The sequence below is a fragment of the Bolinopsis microptera genome, chromosome 5, assembly GCF_026151205.1.
Source record: "Bolinopsis microptera isolate Bmic1 chromosome 5, MBARI_Bmic_1.0, whole genome shotgun sequence".
Classification (NCBI taxonomy): domain Eukaryota; kingdom Metazoa; phylum Ctenophora; class Tentaculata; order Lobata; family Bolinopsidae; genus Bolinopsis; species Bolinopsis microptera.
Genome location: NC_087076.1, coordinates 11,215,295 through 11,237,675, shown reverse-complemented (window position 1 = coordinate 11,237,675; position 22,381 = coordinate 11,215,295). Strand labels below are relative to the sequence as shown.

At 40.2% G+C, this 22,381-nt stretch overlaps 1 protein-coding gene across 2 annotated transcripts in view; it reads left to right on the top strand.

Annotated features, from left to right (window-relative positions):
- Positions 1–22,381, top strand: part of LOC134815659 (myosin-13-like) — a 54,895-nt gene that overhangs the window by 9,692 nt on the left and 22,822 nt on the right. For both annotated transcript variants that reach the window (XM_063824212.1, XM_063824214.1), the window contains exons 7-12: positions 111–145; positions 1,807–1,859; positions 2,509–2,559; positions 12,997–13,062; positions 18,517–18,561; positions 18,958–18,996. In XM_063824212.1, the coding sequence (XP_063680282.1) occupies positions 111–145; positions 1,807–1,859; positions 2,509–2,559; positions 12,997–13,062; positions 18,517–18,561; positions 18,958–18,996 (289 nt within the window). The remainder of the gene's footprint in view (positions 1–110; positions 146–1,806; positions 1,860–2,508; positions 2,560–12,996; positions 13,063–18,516; positions 18,562–18,957; positions 18,997–22,381) is intronic.

Below are 22,381 nucleotides of genomic sequence, written 5' to 3'. Positions count from 1 at the left end.
CTGATGAACTCGTTCAACTTGACTTAAAGTTGTCTTCTACAGCTCAGTTATTTCTCTAATGATGTCTGTAATGATTTCTCTTCTAATTATGTCATTTAATTCTCTTTCAGCATCAACGAGACGAAGTCAGACCTTGACACTGCAGGTAAAGATGCACTATTCAAAAGTACTCTATATCTTACTATATATAAAGCGAGACGATATATATATATATATTATGATTGGCTACTGGGACACGTCATACACACGGTTGGATTGTTAATTCGGTTGAAGTACCTTTACATCCATTATCACCATAATCTGAACATGATTTATTAAAAATTTGCAATATCGAAAACGAAAAATCTGAATAAACTGAAAATTTTAAAACTGAAAGCTGCACTCAATTGATGGAAGGCAAAAATTTACTCATAACTAGCAAGGTAATAACTACAAATGACAGCATAGATTTATAAATCTGCGAACAAACTTATAAAAGACTTATTTGATACAGTTTGAAATTCAATACAAAATCAATCAAATTGCTGTCGTTCACATACCCAAGTAAGTGATCATGATTATATTAGTTGTCTTCGATCAACGTTATATTATGAATATTGAGGATACAATGAGTGGGTGGAGGGGAAAAAGGAGAGTCCAGACCTTTAGTGTGGTGTGTAGCAGGTTCATCGAGAGACTCATGTCCTTGTGAATGTGTTAATCATATAATAGCAGTATTTGCTCACCTGGTTAGTAAATAATAAATAATTATTGATTGGGTCGTACTGGGCACTGCAAAAACGTGGTGTTAATTATTGATGTACCTCAATTTCCAATTATTACCAAAAGTACAAAACATGAAAATAATAAATAATATTGCGATATCGAAACGAAAAATTGAATAAACTGAAATTTTAATATAAAGCTACATCACAATTAAATGAATGGAAATTTATGCATAACCTAGCTACGGTACATCTAACTACGAATGAACGGGTAGATTTACAATCGCTATAAAAAAGAGAAACATGAAGACAATGGGTAACTGATTTGGTGTTGAAATTAAAACCTAACACAGACTCAAATTGGATGCTAAAATTTCTGTCTCAATCAAGTTTTTGTGTCAGACTTTTTGGCTTGTTCGTTCAGAGTTTATTAGATGTTTAGTCAGATTGTTTGGTTCGCCATGTTCCAGACGATGACGTTAAGATATGCTTGAGTCGTAATCAACGGCATACTCGGTATGCTTTCTGATTTATATTTTATTCATCTAACACAACCCACCCATAAGCGCAGCCGTTGAGAATTAACTTGACTTAAGATTGTCTCTACAGCTCATATTCTCTAATGTTGTATGATTTTCTGTCTATTATGTACCTTTAATCCATTATCACCATCAACCTTGAACATGATTTATTAAAAATTTGCAATATCGAAAAAATATATATATATTTATCTGTGCCATTTTACTGACACCACGGCATCAACTTTAACGCAACTTTCCGCAAAAACCGTAAATATATACAACTGAAATTTTTTTGACTGAGTCAAATGCTTTTATGCTTTTCAAATCAGCATGAAAAAATAAAAAATTGGCCAAGGAATAATTATTTTAGTGCCCAAAATTTGGACCCCCAAGTGGTGTCAAAAACGCGAATTAAATAGGTAATAATTATTTTAGTCTCTTGAGTCTTGACACCACTTTAGAGTAATACGGGTTCCTGCTAGTTTCTAATAATTAACACGTTCTAACTCGTTCTGAAAATGCTTCTACATTTGTACTTCGTTACTGTCACTGTTAAAAATTTCAACATCTGTGCCTTTCAGTTGAAGACCAGAACTCTGAAATATCGACCCTAAGATGCGAGATAAACGAATGGGTACGTTGCATTTCACCTTTTTTGGCAGTTCAGCTGATTTCGTACGTTTAATTATCTAAATTTCTTAAAATGATGCTAGCTCTCGACTCTCTTGATCACTCGAAAAGTTAACTCCTTTTAACAGATAAAGTTGACTCCTGATTTTAAAATCTGTCCAAAACTTAAATTAACTCCTAAACTGAAGTTAACTCCTAAACTCACAAATTTTACTCCTGGTCACTTCTAAAGTTTATTCCTTTTTGCTCCTTTATCCTCCTTTAGTTGGCTCCTTTACACTCCTTAAGCTGACTCCTATCTTAGCAAGCAGTGATTTGCTCTCACATCTCATGTTTTCTTTGATGAATTACTTCATGAGGCTATATTGGTTATTGGCAAACCTACTAACACCCATTAGTATCATACCATTACTGATTACGATACCTTTCCTTAAAGCTTTTAAGGTCTTTACTAAAATCGTGACTTTTAGTAAATTTGTGATCGAGCTTGATACTCAGGCTACAGAAACTGAGAAACCTTCATAACCCTTTAAATATCCGCCACTACTAGACGGTCAAAATTGCTATAGGTACGGCTATTTAATAAAACAGCTCGTATGACAATATCTGTTTAAAAAATCTTAGATTCGACATTCACGGTTTGTACATTTCAGAGAGAATGCGCTAAGTTGTACAAGACCAGCCTACAAAAGCTTGAATCACAGGTGAATATTCGTTTCTGGCGTCTTAAGTGAACCCGGCCACTGCTGTTTAGACACATAAGTGGGACCATGATCCTGTAGATCTTGATAGCTTTGTGTGGATCATTATAATAGGAGGCTCCATTTTTAAGAAAGAAGGTCGCTTTATCGTGTGTAATCTACAATCTATGCTCACTTTCTAAGCTTGAAATCGGTGATGGAGAAAATTCGATGGGGCACTAAAAATCCATCAGGCAAGCCGCAAGTGGGCATGCATATAGCGATTAGCGTGGCCTTAGGGGTGCACATTTAGTCTAATAAAGGGCGGCTTAAGAGATCCAAAGTAGGGTGTTAGAGGTAGCCTTGGGGTAAACGAATCAAGTATTGTTCTTTTTTCCAATGAATCTTGGCCTTTTGGTTAAGAGATGAACAGGCTTTTGGAAAAGCGTTTGATAGTTATATGTTGGTTTCGAACAAAGCCTATAATAGAGTGAAGTAAACAAGTATCTTCCATTTTAAATCTCAAGGCTCCTAAATAATATAACTTCAATCTCATTATGACTAACATACATGTATATGTTATATCTGACCTGTCTAATCGGAAAATCAGTTAAAGGATCATAAAGACGATGTGGATTCGCTCCTTACTTGTCTTCAGGTTATCACGCTGTTGCCAATTTGATAAACCCCCATTTTAAACGTCCCACTCTCAAATCATTTAAAGCGTCGGTAAATGAAGTGGTTCAAGAGAGCTTGCAGCTAGATAACTTGATGGAATTGATTGAAACCCTAAATACCAGGTCGATCTTTATTTCAAAACTCAAAAGCTCCCACGGGTAAGGCTTTTTTGCCAACTACATACATGTATATATATCCTTTCATTAAATGCGAGCATTTTCTTAAGTAGCCATTAAACCTTAGCAAGGAAGTAGGAACTCGATTTTCTCAAAACTGGAATTTATCATTTTCCTCAAATTTTCCTGATAATAAGATTTGTTTGAGAATGACATACTGTGCAAGTTTGGATTAATTTCTATGTATAAAATTTAAGATAACACTTCAAACACGAAAAAATATCAACCGTGTTCCGTAGAATTCACTGATTTGGAGATATTTTCTTAAGTTTGAAGCGATGTCTCAAATTTGCCACATATAGAAATTCACTTAAACTTGTATGTGACGAAGGACATTTCTTTCTATAAATTTTTACAGCCAATCTAAACTTTCCTCATGGCCAAGTAACACCAAGCTCAGTAAGTGTACCGATTCATAACGATACTGGTAACTTTTTGGGTTTACAAGTTATCGTTATGTATCATTAAATATAGGAAAATGAAGACCTCTTAGTCTTCCGTAAGGGCTGCGATCACCGTCGCATTGCAGGTTGCATGCCCATGTTTTTTCGCCATGTTGAGGCGGAAAAAGAGCAGGAGACCATTTACTCCACGATGGTATCTAATACTACTACTATAACTACTATTTGGAACAGTTTAGTCGAAAGTCCTTCTGAAGTAGTCACTTTTTCGTAAATAAACGGAACACGCGATATAAAATTTAGAATGAAAATGCTCTCTTTTTATATCTTCTGTGACAGAGGTAACACGCGGTCTGTCGCGCGCGCGAACTACCTCAACTCCTCATGCATATTCGACAATTTGTCGATCGATACTCATGTTCCACACCTCCTTTTTTTGTTATATAACGACTGTTTTTTTTAATTACCTCATTACCTCACCTTGAGAGCTAAGCACAGGAGCTCGGCTAGTTCATGCGCTCTGTCTACCCACTCTGAGATGCAAAACGATGAAAAATTTGCACATTTTTTCCATCCTGCACTCCAAGTCTTACTCTTACCATTATTTTGAAATGAATTTGATCCATTGGAATTTAGCACAATATAAGGACTTTCATTTTTAACTAGTTAATGTGAGCACAATATGCGAGGTTACCGCAGGATGAGCAACTAGAGTTGAGACAAAATTTCCTTAAGCCCTTATTATTTGGAGCAGCTTTAAAAGCAAAAATTTATTATTTCAATTTTTGTCGTCATCGCTATGAATAAAGAAATTAATCCCAAGGAGCTGGCAAATTGCTTGAAAACAAATAAATATAGCGGTGTATCAGAATTTGGATATCAAAACTCAATATTATTAAAACACCGATAAGTTACAACATAGAAATACTAATCCTTGTCGAAGATGACAACAATCGATTAAATCTAATTAAAAATTGTACAAAATGAGTGAATAGTTATAAAATGTTTTTGAAGAAGGTTATAATTCTTTCTGCCTTTAAATGCATCTCTAAAAAACGTTAGTATCGTTCTAGTCCAAAATAATGCAAGCTCGGTTCAATTGCCCTGAAAATATTCTCGTTTCCATCCATCACAGAGTAATTAATGCAGCGAATAAGTGGTGTTCTCCCACTAAGCGGGAGGTTTGTTGTGTTGGAGGTACTTTCTACAGAACTCCCTAACTTGTGTGTCTCCCTGTTTCTCACACTCCTTTTCTAATTCCACTATTTCCTCCCTCATCTTCTTGTTCACCGCCAGAATGTACGCATTCTTTAAATACCCCGCTTTTACGTTTGCCTTGATCTTCGTTCTATCATCCTTCATAATGGCGAGGATTCTCTCAAAACTCTTCTGTTCCCCCTTCAAATCATTGCACACGCTGAGCAACAGTTCGTCAGTTTGACTGTCAGGCACCTCCCCCAGGAGCTTGATGAGCTTTGGGAACCACATGGATATGTTTCCAGCAGGCTGAGCTTTGAGAAGTATGTTGATGAGTGGGAGGTATGTTTCTGTGTAGCTCCGTGAGAACGTGTCCCGTATAGCCCGGATTATTGGCAGGCACTCCACGCTGTCAATCTGGTACAGCATCTTGATCACTGTAGATTTGTCTGTTTTAGAGCTGAAAATGTGGATGTTGTTGTTGTTGTCTTTGATCTGCTTTGACTTGAGGAACTCCAAGATTTGCCGTTGAAGATGGATGTGACTGATTCGAGTGTTGATCTCCGGTATTGTCGTCTCGTCCCCTTCCTTCTGTTCTAAATATGCCTTGAAGCAGTCCTCTGCTTTGTATAAAAACTTGAGCTGCTCTTTGACACTCAGCTCATTACGTAGCATGAGAATAGCAGTTTTAGCCGCACTGAGATATTCCCTGAGGAAGAACTGAACTGAATAGACACTGGTGAGATCCCCCTTTTCACTCAGCAGTTTACAGCAGTGTGTTAGTTTCCTCTCCCAGACCTGTATCTCAGCTCTGTTTGAGTTGATGTAGTCAAACACATCAGACAGTCGTCCAGTCTTGATTAGGGGCCCAATGACTCCCTCGTAAACAATATCGTAATCATGCTGGAGGGCCAGCTTGGCAGCACGACTTATGGCGTTGTGTCGAACAAAGAACTGAAGTAGACGCACTGGTGAGGAGTAGGTTGACAAGTAGAACACACATTCGTCAAATTGCGAAGAGTTGAGTCTCTGTTTCTTACATTTTCTCTTTATGTCCGCAACCAGCTCCGCAAAATCGATTGTCTCCGCCAGGAAGGATGGCAAACAATTCTCAAGATGGTGAATAATCTCATCTAGGATAGCCTGGTTATACTGCTTACTTTTTAAGCACATTTCTAACTTATCCCTTGCTGCTGGATAGTCCCCGGATCGCAGACATTGGAAGCCCCATCTTCTCCAAAGACCTAGTGGGTCTCTTCTAGCTGTAGTACAGAGACTAATAGCCATCTGCGGGTACTGTTTATCCAACAAACTCATGTAAGTGTTATGTAGTGTCTCAGACTTTAGGAGACTCTTCATTGGAGGCATCATAGCTAGGTCGGTTAGCGGAAGTCTTCTACAGATCTGAATGTATGCTATGAAAATATTTGTCTCTTCTACTTTGTTTGACACGCCCCTTCTTCTGAAGCAGTTCCTAGCCTCTTTCAAAACATTTTCTAACACTCCCAATATGTGGCTAAAGTTTCTATCTGGCTCGAGAGAAATAGATTCCATTATCGTCTCACTAAGATTCTCACAGAGCGCTAATAGAACGTCTCCTGGAGGGCTGGACTGAGACAGCATACGGGACAAGTAGAGGCAGAGTTCTGAGCTGGGAGCAGTTGTGAAGCTATAAGATTCCCTGGTGTCCAGATTGTATTCAGCGTCAGTACTCAGCACTTCAAACGGGGGGTTGTAAAGTGTGGTGATGTCCTCTGTCATGTCCACCTCTGCTCCCTCGGAGTAACGTCCCTCCTGTACCGCTCCATAGCAGCCCCAACATAGTCGTACAGACGCCCCAAAGTAGGATGTTGGAGGTCGAGTAGGCGCACACTTGTCACACAAAACCCGGCCACACCATCTGCAGTGATGCTTTCTTACGATGAAGGTGAACTTTAGTTTGCAGATTTGACACCTCTTTACTTTCTTATCATCGACCCATTGCACAGGAGAGGTTGGTATCGGGAACTGCTGCTCTTCCCTTGATATCTTCCTGGATACCCTACTCGTTTTACTGGTACTTCCTTTGAAGGGAGGATTAAAAACAGTGAGCGGCGCTTTCCTTGACATGGTTGTAGCTCTGCTAATGGTTGAGTAAGCTGTTGATCCACTAGTCGTATCGCTTTTTCTAGTTCCCTCATAATAGAGAGATTTGCCGATGTAGAGCTTGATAAGAGCGTCCAGACTGGATGTGAGATCGCACTCTATGAACTGTTCGCTGTGTGTCTCTACTAGCTGGGAGGCAGTGTGGATCTGGAAGTTCATAATGAGTTGCTCGATGAGAATGAGAGGCTTGAAAAGGAGTTGACTGTACTCCTCATAGTTTGCCACTTTACGGAATTTGATCTCTCTGTAACAGTGAGCTCCTAGACGTTGCTCCTTGAGTGATGTCATCTTTTGCCGAGATAAGAGTGGTTGGAATTTATCAAGAATGATGTCAATGAGTTGGAGAACTATTTTCAGGTTGTTGGTGTGTTGTTGAATCAAGGAGCAAAGCGTATTACAGACTTCTAAAGTCAGCTTGTTCTCTAGGAGGTTGTAAATGTCAAGGGTATCGAAATTATCATTCTCTGCCATGAAAAGAACATGCTCCGCAAGCAATCTTGCCTCGTAGTCGCCGGTTAGAATTCCAAGCTTTATAGCACTATGGCATAATGCAAACTCCTTGTGAGCTGTCATCAGTTGTGTGAAATCCTCAGATCTTTTAATTATAAACTCCTCAATACTTGTACAAGTATTGAGGCTAATTTGCAGGTAGTTAAGGATTTTACTGATCCGACCCATTGTACTCAGCCTCTCCAAACATGAAAATATCATGGAAATGCAGTCTGGTTCACCTGCCAGTACCTCACTGAAGTAGGTAAAACATTCAGTAGCTATGTTAACCGGCCAGTCTTGGTATCTCTCCCTTGCAAACTCCAACCCAAGCAGTTTATCCTGTATCTCGAGGAGAAGAGATATAAAGTTAGGAGCCACTGGAGCCCTCTTGTCCAGAGTCAACAACAGGATGATATCTGGTATCTTGTCTCCGTATATCTCTCTTGCTGCTTCAGAAGATAGTGTCTCGTATATCTCGTTGTGTCTTTGTAGCTGGAGGTTGTACTCCACCATGCAACTGAGTAGGTGAGAGAGGAATCGTGTGTTGGGTCCCCCGAATAGTTGGCATCCTAACACATCTTGTTGCAAACCTTTCCTCTGACAGGAACTTCTCATCAGGTCCACAAACTGAGTGTCCACTGTCTGGATATACGGTCCTGCTCTGAGCGCCACGTATTTCTGTAAAGCTGGATACGCTAGGAGGGCGTCGTCTATTAGCACTCCTGCTCCGTACAACTCTTTAGAATCTAGCGCGTTAAACATGTACCCCAGCGCTGCCAGACAGTCGCTATGTCCTCTAACAAAGTCAAAGCCAGATGTCATTGGCTTCAAGTCAGTCCTGTAGAGGAGATTCTCGTCGATATCCTTGCACTTTGAGCAGTTAATGGTAGACTTGAAATTGAAGCAGGACGATGTTAACATCTTGATTCTACCTCTGGTGTCTTGCGAACAGAGATAAAACACCCCCTCTTCCTCTCGAACAACTATTTCAGTCCTGACACATCCTATCAGGGTCTCTATCTCATCTCCCAGGAACTCGAAAACTATTTCAGTGTACAAACTATAGAACGCCAGCAAGAGTCGCTGTCCTCTTCTTGTCTGTTTAAGTATTATTGTAGCTATCAGAGCTAATGGATGAAGTGTCAAGTGAAGCTCGTTGTCGGCGTTGATGTAAGCGTGGGTTCCTAACCAAGACTTGCAAGCGGTCTTAACTTGATCCTCCAGGTTCTCCCCACTATACTCTACTGATTGGTCTTGTTGTAGCAGTCCCAGGAGATGTAGAGGTTTAAATCTGGAGGGTTTGAGGGCGGATATTGGTTTATGGCTAGAGATGCTTGTGGTGAGGAGTCTCACTAAATCCAACCCTGGTGCAGTATCATTACCGTACCTGACTTGGCAGTTTTCTAGATGTGTCATTAAGACATGGAGCGGGAGAAGTTTTGGGTCAGGTAGGTTGCTGCATATTATTTGAAGTTTGTTGAGAATAATAGCTACATTGTCTTCATCATCCTCTCCAGGAGCAGGGATGTCGACGGTGATGGAGGAAGGGTAGTTATCTGCTGATTCCTCAAGACACACCTGTGGGAAAGATGACATCACCACAAGCTGCAACATGTCCACACTAAGATACTCTGCTGCCTCAGACAACATTTTAGGGTGGATGTTCTCTTCTAAGATCAGCTCTCCGATGTGGTATTGCGGAGATTTGCTGAATATTTCAGAGGGAGAAAAGTACACCTGATGAGGAGTGTCTTCAAGAGAGGAGTTGAACTTTTCTACGTACCCCTTCAGATAAGATATGAGGCTTTCGAAATAATCCCTGTGTTTGTCATGAGTTGAGAGGAAGGTTGTATAGTTGTTGATACTCAGCGCGTCTTTTGCACATTCCAGGGCCCCTTCCATCCTCACCACGTCTAGAGGCCCCTTATCGCTGATGGCATTCTTCAGATCTCTGTAAGCTACAGCTTGGTTCTCGTTAAATTCCAGGAGATCCTGCAGCACGTCGTGAGATATACAAGGGTAGATGCTATTGAGATACTCTCTAGGAGAGCTTGTTGCCACTGTTATTCCCGGATAGGGTTTACCATCCAACATCTTTAAAATAGCATGTAATTTCTTCATGTACGTCTCGATCAAAGAGTCTGGAACTACACTGTTCTGTATTCTGTCCAGTGCTAGTGATATTAGCTGCAGCCCGACTGATTTAGGAGCAGAGATGGAACAAGCCATGTCCGCCAGAAGTCTAGCTATCAGTGTCTCGTTATCTACATCATATGCCTCACACTCAATCATCAGCTGGTCCATGGTAAGAGTGCTGATCAACTTGCTGACAATAGCAGGAACTCTTGTCTTCTCCCCAGACCTAGCAGCAGCAGTAGCCACATTCCTGAGCGTTACCGGCATGCTGCTCATACTGGGAACACGTGACACTACCGATATAGTCGAGGTTATGGAACTGCTGGTACTGCTCATACTTGTAGATCGTACCTTGCTGCTCCCTGATTGAGAGCCTTGAGTTGAGCTCTTGTTCTGAGTCCCACTCCCGATCTGAGGTATGGTCAGTGTTGGTTTGGCTGCTTGTTTCTGCTTCTTAATAGTCGCTCCAAACCTCTCCAGCTCCTTTATACACTTGTTGTAATCGTTCTGGAAGTCCACTACTTTAGCGAGATGAGTTGTTTTCATGCCGTACCTATGTAGGGTCTCAGTAGCTCGTTCAGTGTTCTCAGATATGAGGCACAGTCTCATCAGATCTTGTTGTGTGGAGCACATGAAGGAGAGTAAAGCAGAGGATGCTAGACGCTTCAGTTCTCTTCTCTTTCTGCTCCTGGTTTCCGTCAGGGTCTTTAATAATCCCACTCTCCACCTAGCCTCGTCTACTGCAGTTTTTAGTTGTTTATACAAGCTCCTGTGGTCCTGCGCCTCGAAAGATAAATCCCGGAAAATTTTGACGGTGTCAAAATGACCTAGTGACAGAGCTGTTTCATCTTCTTCAAACTGAGACAGTTGTTTGCAGAACCAGTCAACCAAAACTTCACAGTCGTTTAGAGTAACTCCACATTTTGGCTGTTTAAGTGCATGAACCAGAGAAGAAAAAGCGGTACTGAGAACTTCTGCTCTATTGAACAAAGGAAACACCCTACTGAGGTGCTTCTCTGCGAGATCAAGTTCATCAGCATTTTCTCCGCTATCTACCTCCTCACTGTTTGATTTCTTCTGTAACCAGAGCACTACATTACACACCACCATAGCAGAGCAAAAGGTCACAATATCCTTTCCTTGGTCCATTGTTTGGGAATCCGACAGAGGGAGGTCATTTGCATCTGTCGTGTCTTTATCTTTGACATTGAACATAAGACCCAGAACTTTGCCCTGACCTAGTTTCTCGATACAATTCAGCAGCAGGATAACTTGGAGTATGGACCGTGAGGACGTTACTGTAGCTGCAGCAGCCGAGTTCCAGGAATCCTTGAGGAGAGGCTTAACATGCTCCTCACACCACTTCCCTACCTCGACCTGGTCTCTAACACTACTGAATACTGTTCTTACAAACCTCTCATTCGGGGCAGCGTTGTAACTCAGCTCCTCCAATAGAACAGCTTGATCTTGGTGGTTATCTACTTCGTCCCAGATCATTGCCAGGAGAAGAGGCTTCAACATCTTGAGGGGGGTGTCTCCGAACATGGTCCTCACCTGCTCGTACTCTCTTCTCTGGAGGTGTTGTAGTCCGGAGTGCAGTAATTCCTCTATAAAACTGCTACCTCTATCCAAAGTATCGTATAATGCTGAAACAACAAACTGGTCGAAGGAAGTGTTCAGATGCTCAGCTAAATGGGTTGTCGCCCTTAAGTTATGTCTCTTCTCTTTCAAAGCGTCAGCCAGAAGATAAGGAGTGTCCAAGGCTGAGAGGCTTACAAGGCACAGCTGATAAAGTTTTGAGTGTGGTTCATTAGCGTGTTGCTCCAGAAAGTAAACTAAACTGTTTTGGAGGGAGGCCTTTACATCCTGACCCATGTGTTCTGTGTCCACACTTATCAGGTACTTCTTCAGATCTTCAGTGCTCAACACTTTATTTTTCTGCATTATTCTTTTCAAACAGTTCGCCAGTGTCGACTGGAAGGCCTCCTCCAGCCCTGCCTTCTCGACTATCGTCTTATTAAAGAATGTGAGGAATGTAGTCGGCAGATCTGGAATGTGCTGACAAACATCCAACAGGGTAGGATTGAGGGAGATAAAACCTCCGACCCTCCTACTCAAGCTGAAATCTTTAGAGGTAAACAGGACAGTTCTGATGAAGGACAGAGATGTTGGACTCAGGATATGCTGGTTTTGTCTGAGGAGCAATTCCGCTTGAAGGAGGTTCATGGTGGAGTCTAGACCTGACTCGTTAGTGTTGTAGAGTATCCTCAGGGCTACATATAAAGGTTCACAGTCAGTCAAGTTAGAGTCATCTTTGTTAAGTAGCTGGTCAACAACTTGTTTTACAACTGATTTTATCTCCTCTTTACCTGAAATAACTACGTTTTTAAGTGAATTAAAACCGGTACTAGTCCTCCCCATATCAATCTCGTCTCATGGATAAATTTCGATACATCCATTTCATGGTCGCATAAACAGAAACATCGGGAGTTTTTATCAAAAACAAACTGATAAGGTTGGAAGAAAAAAAACAGTGATAATTAGCTCTAACCAGATTGGGAAGCGCCAAGTAATGGTTGTAAAGCACATGCTAGCTCTATTTGTCCACGTGACAACGCTGTCCTGTAAGTACCGCTCAACTTCATGCCGTCGCTCATCCTCGCCTCTTAGTTACTTATACTGGCTCTCACATTGTTCTATCCTGTGCTAGGAGAGACGAGAAATTTTAACTTTTTAACAGCCTGATTTGTAATTGCTACCAAGACGCTTTGGTGATACTGATTTAGCCAAATTAAGTATTTGTGCTTGGTGGGTAAATAAAATGTTTATAAAAAGTGTAGGTTGTTTGATACAACCGTCAAGCAGGAAACTAAAAGCGATCTGGCTGCAAAACAAAACCTGATATTGTGAGGGCTTGTAATGGGATACTCTTATCAATAACAGCTTAACTTCCATCTCTTATACTTACTTCCCGTCTCTAACATGTTATATTACCTGAGATTCTATTACCTGAAATTACATACCAAATATTAACTCCAGGTTGCGAACATTTTGTTATCTATCTCTTCCAGAAAACTAGCGTCGATTCTTGCAGTTAAAAAAGTGGGCCCGACCTAAAACAATATTTTGTTCAACTATAACGTTAGTCGGTTGGTCGAACAGAATCTTAAAGATATCTCACATTTAGGTCGGACTACCTTATTTAGACGACTAGTATTCACCTAATACTGACTCAGGTGAAAAGAGAAGCAGTGCTGAATGAGTCTGATGATTCTAGCGGCGTGTACCTGCCCTCCAACACGGTGAGTGATCCCTTTGTGTACCGACTAGATATATGTAGGGGGGGGGGGGGCAAGCCATGAAGGGGAATTTTGTGATATTTTGGGGAATGCCTTAATGGATTTTGGAAAACCCCCATAATAAAATCCCACATAATAGCACAAAATTCCCCTTGGCTTCCCCCCTATGTACACGTACTTATGACAAGTGTGGGTCAGTACTCACGATATTAGCATTGTATATACCACTGAAATTAAATATTCAAAAGCCTGTAATGCGACCTCGAGATGCTTTATGACCTATTTGTGCTAGAAGGTATTATCTCTGTTGTAAGATCGTAATTCGCTGTGCTCATCGTATTTGTAATATATAATTGTACTGATTTCCACTTCCTGGAACGATTGATATTGTTCCGTCCGCTTGTCGTGAACCATTAGAAAGGTGTCCTGGTTAGATGTGCAGCTAATTATGACACACAGGATTATCTTAAAATTTATTCCGCTTTTATTTTTATTCCAATCTACAGTTATTCTCGATTCCTTGCTAGCAGTCCGGTTAATTTAGTACCTTTAGTGGGTCTCATTTAATCATTAGCTCTAATTAAAGAACCTCTCAGTCTCACCCTCTCAGATTTTCACCGCTCCGTTCATTTTTATAGCTTTATTATTTTTATATTTTTACTACACTTACTAACACGTGTGCATTACAAAGGAGCAATTGTTTGCGGAGGCATTCTAGAACGGTATATATTTTAGCTTTCAGTTTCTGTTTCATTATCTTAAAATTTATTCCGCTTTTATTTTTATTCCAATCTACAGTTATTCTCGATTCCTTGCTAGCAGTCCGGTTAATTTAGTACCTTTAGTGGGTCTCATTTAATCATTAGCTCTAATTAAAGAACCTCTCAGTCTCACCCTCTCAGATTTTCACCGCTCCGTTCATTTTTATAGCTTTATTATTTTTATATTTTTACTACACTTACTAACACGTGTGCATTACAAAGGAGCAATTGTTTGCGGAGGCATTCTAGAACGGTATATATTTTAGCTTTCAGTTTCTGTTTCATTATCTTAAAATTTATTCCGCTTTTATTTTTATTCCAATCTACAGTTATTCTCGATTCCTTGCTAGCAGTCCGGTTAATTTAGTACCTTTAGTGGGTCTCATTTAATCATTAGCTCTAATTAAAGAACCTCTCAGTCTCACCCTCTCAGATTTTCACCGCTCCGTTCATTTTTATAGCTTTATTATTTTTATATTTTTACTACACTTACTAACACGTGTGCATTACAAAGGAGCAATTGTTTGCGGAGGCATTCTAGAACGGTATATATTTTAGCTTTCAGTTTCTGTTTCATTATCTTAAAATTTATTCCGCTTTTATTTTTATTCCAATCTACAGTTATTCTCGATTCCTTGCTAGCAGTCCGGTTAATTTAGTACCTTTAGTGGGTCTCATTTAATCATTAGCTCTAATTAAAGAACCTCTCACCCTCTCAGAAAACTCCGTTTGGAGATATTCCTTATTACGCTCTGAGTTATTAATTTTCCTTGTGTTTGTATCCTGTCACTTTTTAACTGTTTTTAGTCTTTGTTATTTTCGGCCGATTTCTGCACTTTTACACTGGGTCATCTTCATAATTTCTGGGATTGAGACGACTTATATCAGCATTTAAGGAAGAGTTTGCTTGTCTGACTTACTTCATTAGACACTTCTGGTCAAGAACTGAACAAGAACCACATTCGAAAACTGGAACATCTGAATGACTCCGCAACCCAGGAATCAACTACTCAGTTATTATCGCTCAATAATCGGTTTGGTATCGACGTTACATACTTTATTATTTTTTTTTTAAAGCTGATTTTAGAAACCAGGGAATTAAAGTTACCCTCCTAAGGCTAACATTAAATCGCTGATTTTATTTATATATATTACTTTTTTTTGTTCTTTCTTTTCCTTCAAATCATTCCAGTACATTGTGCAGAAAGTTGGAGATGAAGCCGTAGTACGTACATGTAGCATTGCACTGGATCGAACTTGCAGAGTGTGGTTTCCTCCAGTCTGCGCCGCGCGCTTATAATTATATAAACATATGCGGTGCAGATCGACTGGAGGAGATTGCACTGTGTAGGCTCCGGTGTAATGTGATATGTATGTACTACGGCTTTACAAATTTTGGAAGCATGTAGGGATATATATCTGATACCAATCGTATATACTAAAAATACTCTAGCACAATTGTAACTGCAGTTTTACAGAACTCTAAATGCTTAATGAACACTCTTGCAGGTACCACCCGTATTCACACTCAGACCTGAGTTTAGTCATTTTCCGATACGAGATTGGGGACGGGTTCTATAAACAAACAAACAAACAAACAATTATGACACATTAATCAGGAGTAAAGGACTAAAGGTGTCCTGGTTGGATGTGCAGCTAATTATGACACATAAATTAGGAGTAAAGTTGTCCTGGTTGGATGTGCTGCTAATTATGACACATAAATTAGGAGTAAAGTTGTCCTGGTTGGATGTGTAGCTAATTATGCTATGACACATAAATTAGGATTAAATTGTCCTGGTTAGATGTGCAGCTAATTATGACACATAAATTAGGAGTAAAGTTGTCCTGGTTAGATGTGCAGCTAATTATGACACATAAATTAGGAGTAAAGTTGTCCTGATTGGATGTGCTGCTAATTATGACACATAAATTAGGATTAAAGGTGTCCTGGTTGGATGTGCAGCTAATGACTTACTGACTTAAGTCGGCTTCTTGGTCCGAGCAGCTACAATTCCTCGCCACACGTCGCGGTCAAGCATAACAGATCTTATCTCTTCAACACAGGAAAGGCTGGTGTCCTTCTTTAGCATGTCCAGAAACATAAGGACAACACTGCCACTATTACTGCTCTTCTTTTCCGGTTCTGTACTTATCCTGTTGTGCTGTGTTGGGTACGACATGGACAGTACATCATCGCCTGGCCCTCCCAGATTGGGTTTTAAGCCAACCAAGTCATAAAACTGCCGACCCTCCACAAGATGCAGCTAATTATGACACATAAATTAGGAGTAAAGGTGTCCTGGTTGGATGTGTAGCTAATTATGACACATAAGTTAGGAGTAAAGGTGTCCTGGTTGGATGTGCAGCTAATTATTACACATAAATTAGGAGTAAAGGTGTCCTGGTTGGATGTGCAGCTAATTATGACACATAAATTAGGAGTAAAGGTGTCCTGGTTGGATGTGCAGCTAATTGGTTGAGTGTGTGCCCCCTGCTCCCAGGTTTCTCAGTAACTATCTCCCTCCATGTAACTCTACACCTTTTTTCCCTTCCTCTGTCTTATGTACGATTTTCTCCTGTTGATAGCTGCACTCCTGGCAACCTCTACCGTTATTTACTCGTGTTTCAAGTCCTATCGCCCGTCTACTGATAACACCACTGATAACGACACTGATAACACAAGTTCACACTCCTCTCAGCAGGTGAAGTTTTAACTTTGGAAATGTGGAACTCTTGTTAATGTTGACGTTATTATACATGCTATCTATTGACACTATAGCCATTAGGGACAGTTTAAATATTACGTAAACCAGTCTAGGGGAAAAGGGGTTGTAAAAGCTTTCGCTATTGTTATTTCAACACAATAGCTAATGGTTTGAGCTTAGGGAGGGGGAGGGACAGAGGGTTCTGAATATGTCAATCTCCGGCTTCCGTAATATGTGACCGGTTCATAAGTCAATGTCACTCCTCTCCCCCCCCCCCCCCCCCCCCCCTCCTCACTGTACCAGGGGTGTTACTCATCTAACCTAAGTTGGTTAGTTGCTTAAATTATCCATTATCATGCTAATTGTATCGACTCACGATTATCTAAATTATAGCTAGTTAAAAGTTATAGATCATGTGTCTAAAGTGTAAAGTGTCGACTAACTTATGTCACTCTCAATAGAAGCGCTCTTAACAAAGGTTGACAGACATGTCTCCTTGGTCACCCTTTTCACTATAGTAGGCCTCATTGCTCCAACCGCGATGTAAAGCTGTTCCTACCTCCGTAATTACATGTGCAGCAATTCTTAGGAGAGTCCGCCCCCGCTGTAAGTGAGATAAGTGCAGGTCCATCTATTCAGTGCCTAGTGGCTCAGTGTGACCTAGTTTGCTTGCGATGAATGTTCATTGTCCATTATGCTGTTCATTGTGGTCCTCCATCCTCCTCCTCCAGTCTTGCTGGGAGCTTAACTATTATAATTCATTACGATCTTGTATGAGGTTTTAAATTAAATTTCGGCCGAGGTTTTTAGCAGAATAGTCCAGCAATGTGCAGTGCGTCTTATTGTGAATATTTTACGTCAACTAGGTTAAATCCTGTAAGCTGTTGCTAACAGTAACACAGCTTTAGTAGATCTGTAACACCTGTGAAAATGCAGACTGTGATATATATAGATTAAAACATTCTTGATATGCCTTATCGAAGTCTCCATCGATATGATATCCTTAAATCCTGGAACAAGCCTTGTATCTTCTAGTTTACCTAGAGTTCGGATATAAGTTATTGATGTATTAATAGTTAATACTTCAATATGTTGTCTCACAGTAACCTATATCGGGTCCTATAATCTGTATAACACAGGTACAGATTCGCAGGACTTGTGGGATATCTCCAGTATTCATTTTCGCACGTTGTCTAGTTTGCAGGGAACTCTGGTTTGTTAAATCTGGTGTTTTTATATCTCTGCAGTCTGCAGGATGTTATATTTTCTGAAGTTCATTTGGATGTATCGTCGACGCAGCTGCTTCTTTTTCCTCAAATAAAACCTGTGTAATTTAGGATATGTCATTTTAAAGTGAAGGGTTCGGGGAAGCAATTGGGGATTTGAGGAATAAAAGAGACTTGTGGGGATAATGTGGGAAATTCCTAATTTTTACGTTTCCCTCTATACTCTGTCTCTGTGAACCATTATTGGAAAATTAGTGAACATTAACAAATTGTAGATTTATTGGCAACCTATGTTGTTTCTACATACTTGCAGATCAGAGGAGATTTGAGGAATTGAGGGACAACAGTCTTACACAATTTAAACAAAAATTCCTGAGATACCACCAGTTTCCAACTTAAAGAACAATAGCCTCACATAGACCGCACTCTATTGAAGATCAATCTCCTCAGTGCTAGTTAGCATTTCTTGATTTAGTGTCTTCGGTGTTGTGCACAATTCGTATTGATTAGATCTTAAATGTCGGAGGTGTCGAGCTGCTGCAAGCTAACGCCTAACACTAACAGTACATGTTAATTACTCGATGACGTAATGTATATTATATATTATATATTATATATATATTGGTTAATTGTTTAGATCGACGGGTTCTCAATGTTCAGCCACTACCAGATGCCGTGTCAGACCATTAAGAACCCGCCAATCTAACCAGTATATTCGTATATAAATACTAAATATCCACTAACCCAGCATCTCCCCTGCAGAATGAGTATATTACGAGGGACACCCACGATTCTCAAATTTTAGAGGTAGATTTTTATTACTTTATTATTATAAAGCACTTATGGTAGGGTACATTTTTGTAATTATAAACGGAGGAATGGCCGGGGAGGGGTGTGGTTCAGCGAGATCTTGACAATTTTATCTCGGAAATTCTCTAAGACTGTCATCAGAGAAGGGCGAGAATGGTAAAATGATGATAATACCATCACTCCCTTTAGTCCCTCCCCAAATTTAACTTGTCGAGCTGATGGATGAAACAAATTAAGTCAAATGGTTTTGACTTAATAATCTTCGGCTCTATGCATTTAAGAGCCAATCAAACTGAAACTAGTAACTGCAACCTTTCTTTCAATTTTCATCATCAGAATTGTTCATATAATATTATATCATTATATATTATAATATATATATACACTTTCCAGTGCAAGAAGACGATAGCAGAACTAAAGGAGCATATAGCGGTAAGTCAGCAACTTCATATTATTTCAATTTGCTTGCCCTCATGGCTCATTTACAGACGACAGGTTAATTCGCTGAGACCACTCACAAATAGCTGCAACACCATCCAATCTACGTGGATAACCATTAACCAATAGAAATGCTGAAAAGGCCTTTCTACCTTCCAGTGATTGCTCTTTTTAAAGTTGCAATTTTTATAACTTAACTAGTATGTACGTGGTGCAGTTGGGCGATCATTCTATCATTCGTGCTTGCAGAAATATGTCTGCTCTGAGTATGGTTATTCCGGTTATTCTGGCTAAGGACATGGGTGGCTGCGGGTGATCATACCACATACTCTAGATTTTTAAAAAGATATTTATCCTTTTTTCGAAATGCTAAAAAGTTCTTTTGTCTTTGATAATTAAATTAAAATGCTAAATTCGTAGGACGGAACTCAATGATACCCCTCCCGGCTTTCATAAAACTGTAGCCTAGCTTGTATAGAAACAATGACAAACAGTTAACAGATGTAAAGCTCATCATCAGATATTGTATTCAATTGGAAGCTCAGAGTAATTAGACTTGTTATAGAATGTGTAGGTGGTGGCGCGCGCACTTTTACTCTCACTATTAAGCTATTATCCCTGGAATTTGATTGTCTGCAACTCACTGTGCACAGTGGGGCACCATTGTGACTTTTACTGTGGTGATCAGCTGTTACCAATAACCAGTCCTTGCTTTGCTTATGTTATATGTGATGACCACGAGCGATGTCAGTTTTAAGTTTAGACCAGTCCAGAACCGGATCCCTCTTCTCTGTTTTGCTCATCCGGAGACTAAGCTTAACCCTTGCTACAAATACTCTATGATCTGAGCCAATACTGTGGAAACTACCATATGCTTCGGAATCCTTGACGGAGATCCGCCATTTCTTCCGGCAAATGATGAAGCCGATTTGAGATTTACTCTGACTCATATCTGAAAGATATGTCCAGAGTTTCCATCTTCGCTTCTGAAATCTGGTGTTTGTGATTTCTAGCTGTCGCTCCAACAGCATATCCTCTAGCAGTCTACCATTTCGGTTTGCTGGACCCTTATGGAAAGATGTCCAGTTTCCTGATGATGAGACATGCGCATTGAGGTCTCCTACAACGAATAATAAATTGTGGGCAGGTATCTGCTCGATGGCACCACCAAGGCTGTCATAGTAGTTTTCTGCTTCCTCGACAGTCGCCCCCTCTGTCGGGCTATAAGTCACTATAACAGTTGTGACTGGGTTCCCTGCAAAGTTGGCTACCATCGTCCTTCTGTCATGCGAATAGACACTAATCAATGAGTTGAAAACTGTCTTTTTGTCCAAGACAATACCAACCCCACCAGCAGCCGCCCCATTGCTGGTCCTTCATGCCGAAGTAGTTATGAGATGAGAGCTGCCGAGATCTTGATACTCAATTTCAGTGCTATTTACTACACGATGCTCCTGAATGCCCAAAATCTGTACGCCACTATCCCTCATGCACACACCAAGCTCATCCCTCTTGTATTGTTCTCTTATTGTTCGTACATTAAGAGTTCCTACAATAATGTCCTTCTGGCCACGTAGTAGTAGGGTACCAGCCTTCGAAAGAGTTGGAGCAGGAGATTTGGGTGTGACCCGGCCAATAGGCAGGTCACGAATTGTTTTGCCAGACTTGTATAACCACGTCATAGTACTCGAACGAACAACCATCCCCCTGTTTGCTAGGGCCGTTTACTGTAGAAAGCCTCACGTCTAGAACAATTGCTCATTTGTCGCTCCTGGCTCTAGAGCATCCTTGTCACGTTACTGTCACATGCACTTTTCAAAAGAGGAACTGTACAGTTATATACAGAAAGAAAATCTGTAGTAGATACAGAAGGCGACTGAATAATATTGCGAACGCCACACCAACAATATGACAACCATACCGTAATCCCACATACCCATGCACCTTTGGTCTAATTTAGAGTGATTTGCACTGTCCCAACTGCCAAGATATTGCCAACTTTTATAGTGAATACACTTTTTGCCCAACAGAATTGCCAACTATTATACTTATAGTTATAGTGTTACACAATGTGCCTGGTAATACGATTGTTGAGACGGTAGGCCGGTATATGCTTATATGTAGTGTAGTGCTGACACCTAACTAGGACTGAGTGGCGAGTGCAGTAGGACGGTAGGATGCTAGTGTGGAAATCATCACCAGATATTGTATTTAATTGGAAGCTCAGAGTAATTAGACTTGTGATAGAATGTGTAGGTGGTGGCGCGCGCACTTTTACTCTCACTATTAAGCTATTATCCCTGGAATTTGATTGTCTGCAACTCACTGTGCACAGTGGGGCACCATTGTGACTTTTACTGTGGTGATCATCTGTTACCAATAACCAGTCCTTGCTTTACTTATGTTATATGTTGATTGTAGCGTGTTATGTGATGACCACGAGTGTTAACCTTATCACCAAATCCTGAAACTTATGTTTCATTCCTAAAAATTATTGATTTCACATTACTTCGTCCTTATAGCTGGATCGTGCCAAGTGAATTATGAAATTACTTTTATTCACACGAGACATTTTTGAGACATGTCCTGATCCTTTGTTTCACAAGTGAATAACTCGTGATCATCCAGCTTAAAAGTAATGTACAAAGTAACACACACCGCGAATAAGTGTCACTTGCTCCGTGAGGTTGATATCACTGTGCCGTGTACTCTTGCAACTGTAATTCGTAGTTTTTGCGTGTGGTCCTGCAACTGTATCTGATCTGCTGCTAATCATGACGTGGTGATATATATGGTTATTATCGTATTTGGATTGATAGATACTATCTGATAATACATCCGACAGTAAATCTGTGAAACATTAATCTGTGAAACGTTAATCAGCTTGAGATGGATTGGTGCCTGGATCTAGTATATAAACGAGTATTATAAGTGTAAATTACATAATATATGTAATTTGTTAACTAAGACTCTGAGAAGATTTTGATAGATTAGCCGGATCAGGCATGCAGATAACTTTGTGAACTGGTTAAGGATGCAGTAAATGGCCATGCGATAGTTGCGATAGTTGCGATAGTTGTGATAGTTGTGATAGTTGTGATAGTTGTGATACGATGAGGCAGTTTAACCAGTCAATTCAAGTTTAGTTGTCCAGAGTTTTGTAGCACCAGCGGAGCAAGTTACTTGTTTTAATCATTGTGCCCTGTATTGGGCTGGGTCAACTTAAGGGGGTAGGGGGGTCTCGTTTTTTGACGATTTTTAGAGGTCCAAGATTTTCAAAATAGAATTAAAACATGTTTGATGGCTCAAAAAATGTAGGAGAAGATAGATTTCTAGACTCGATTTTCAGGGCGGGCGATCAAAAATCGCTCGCGCAATA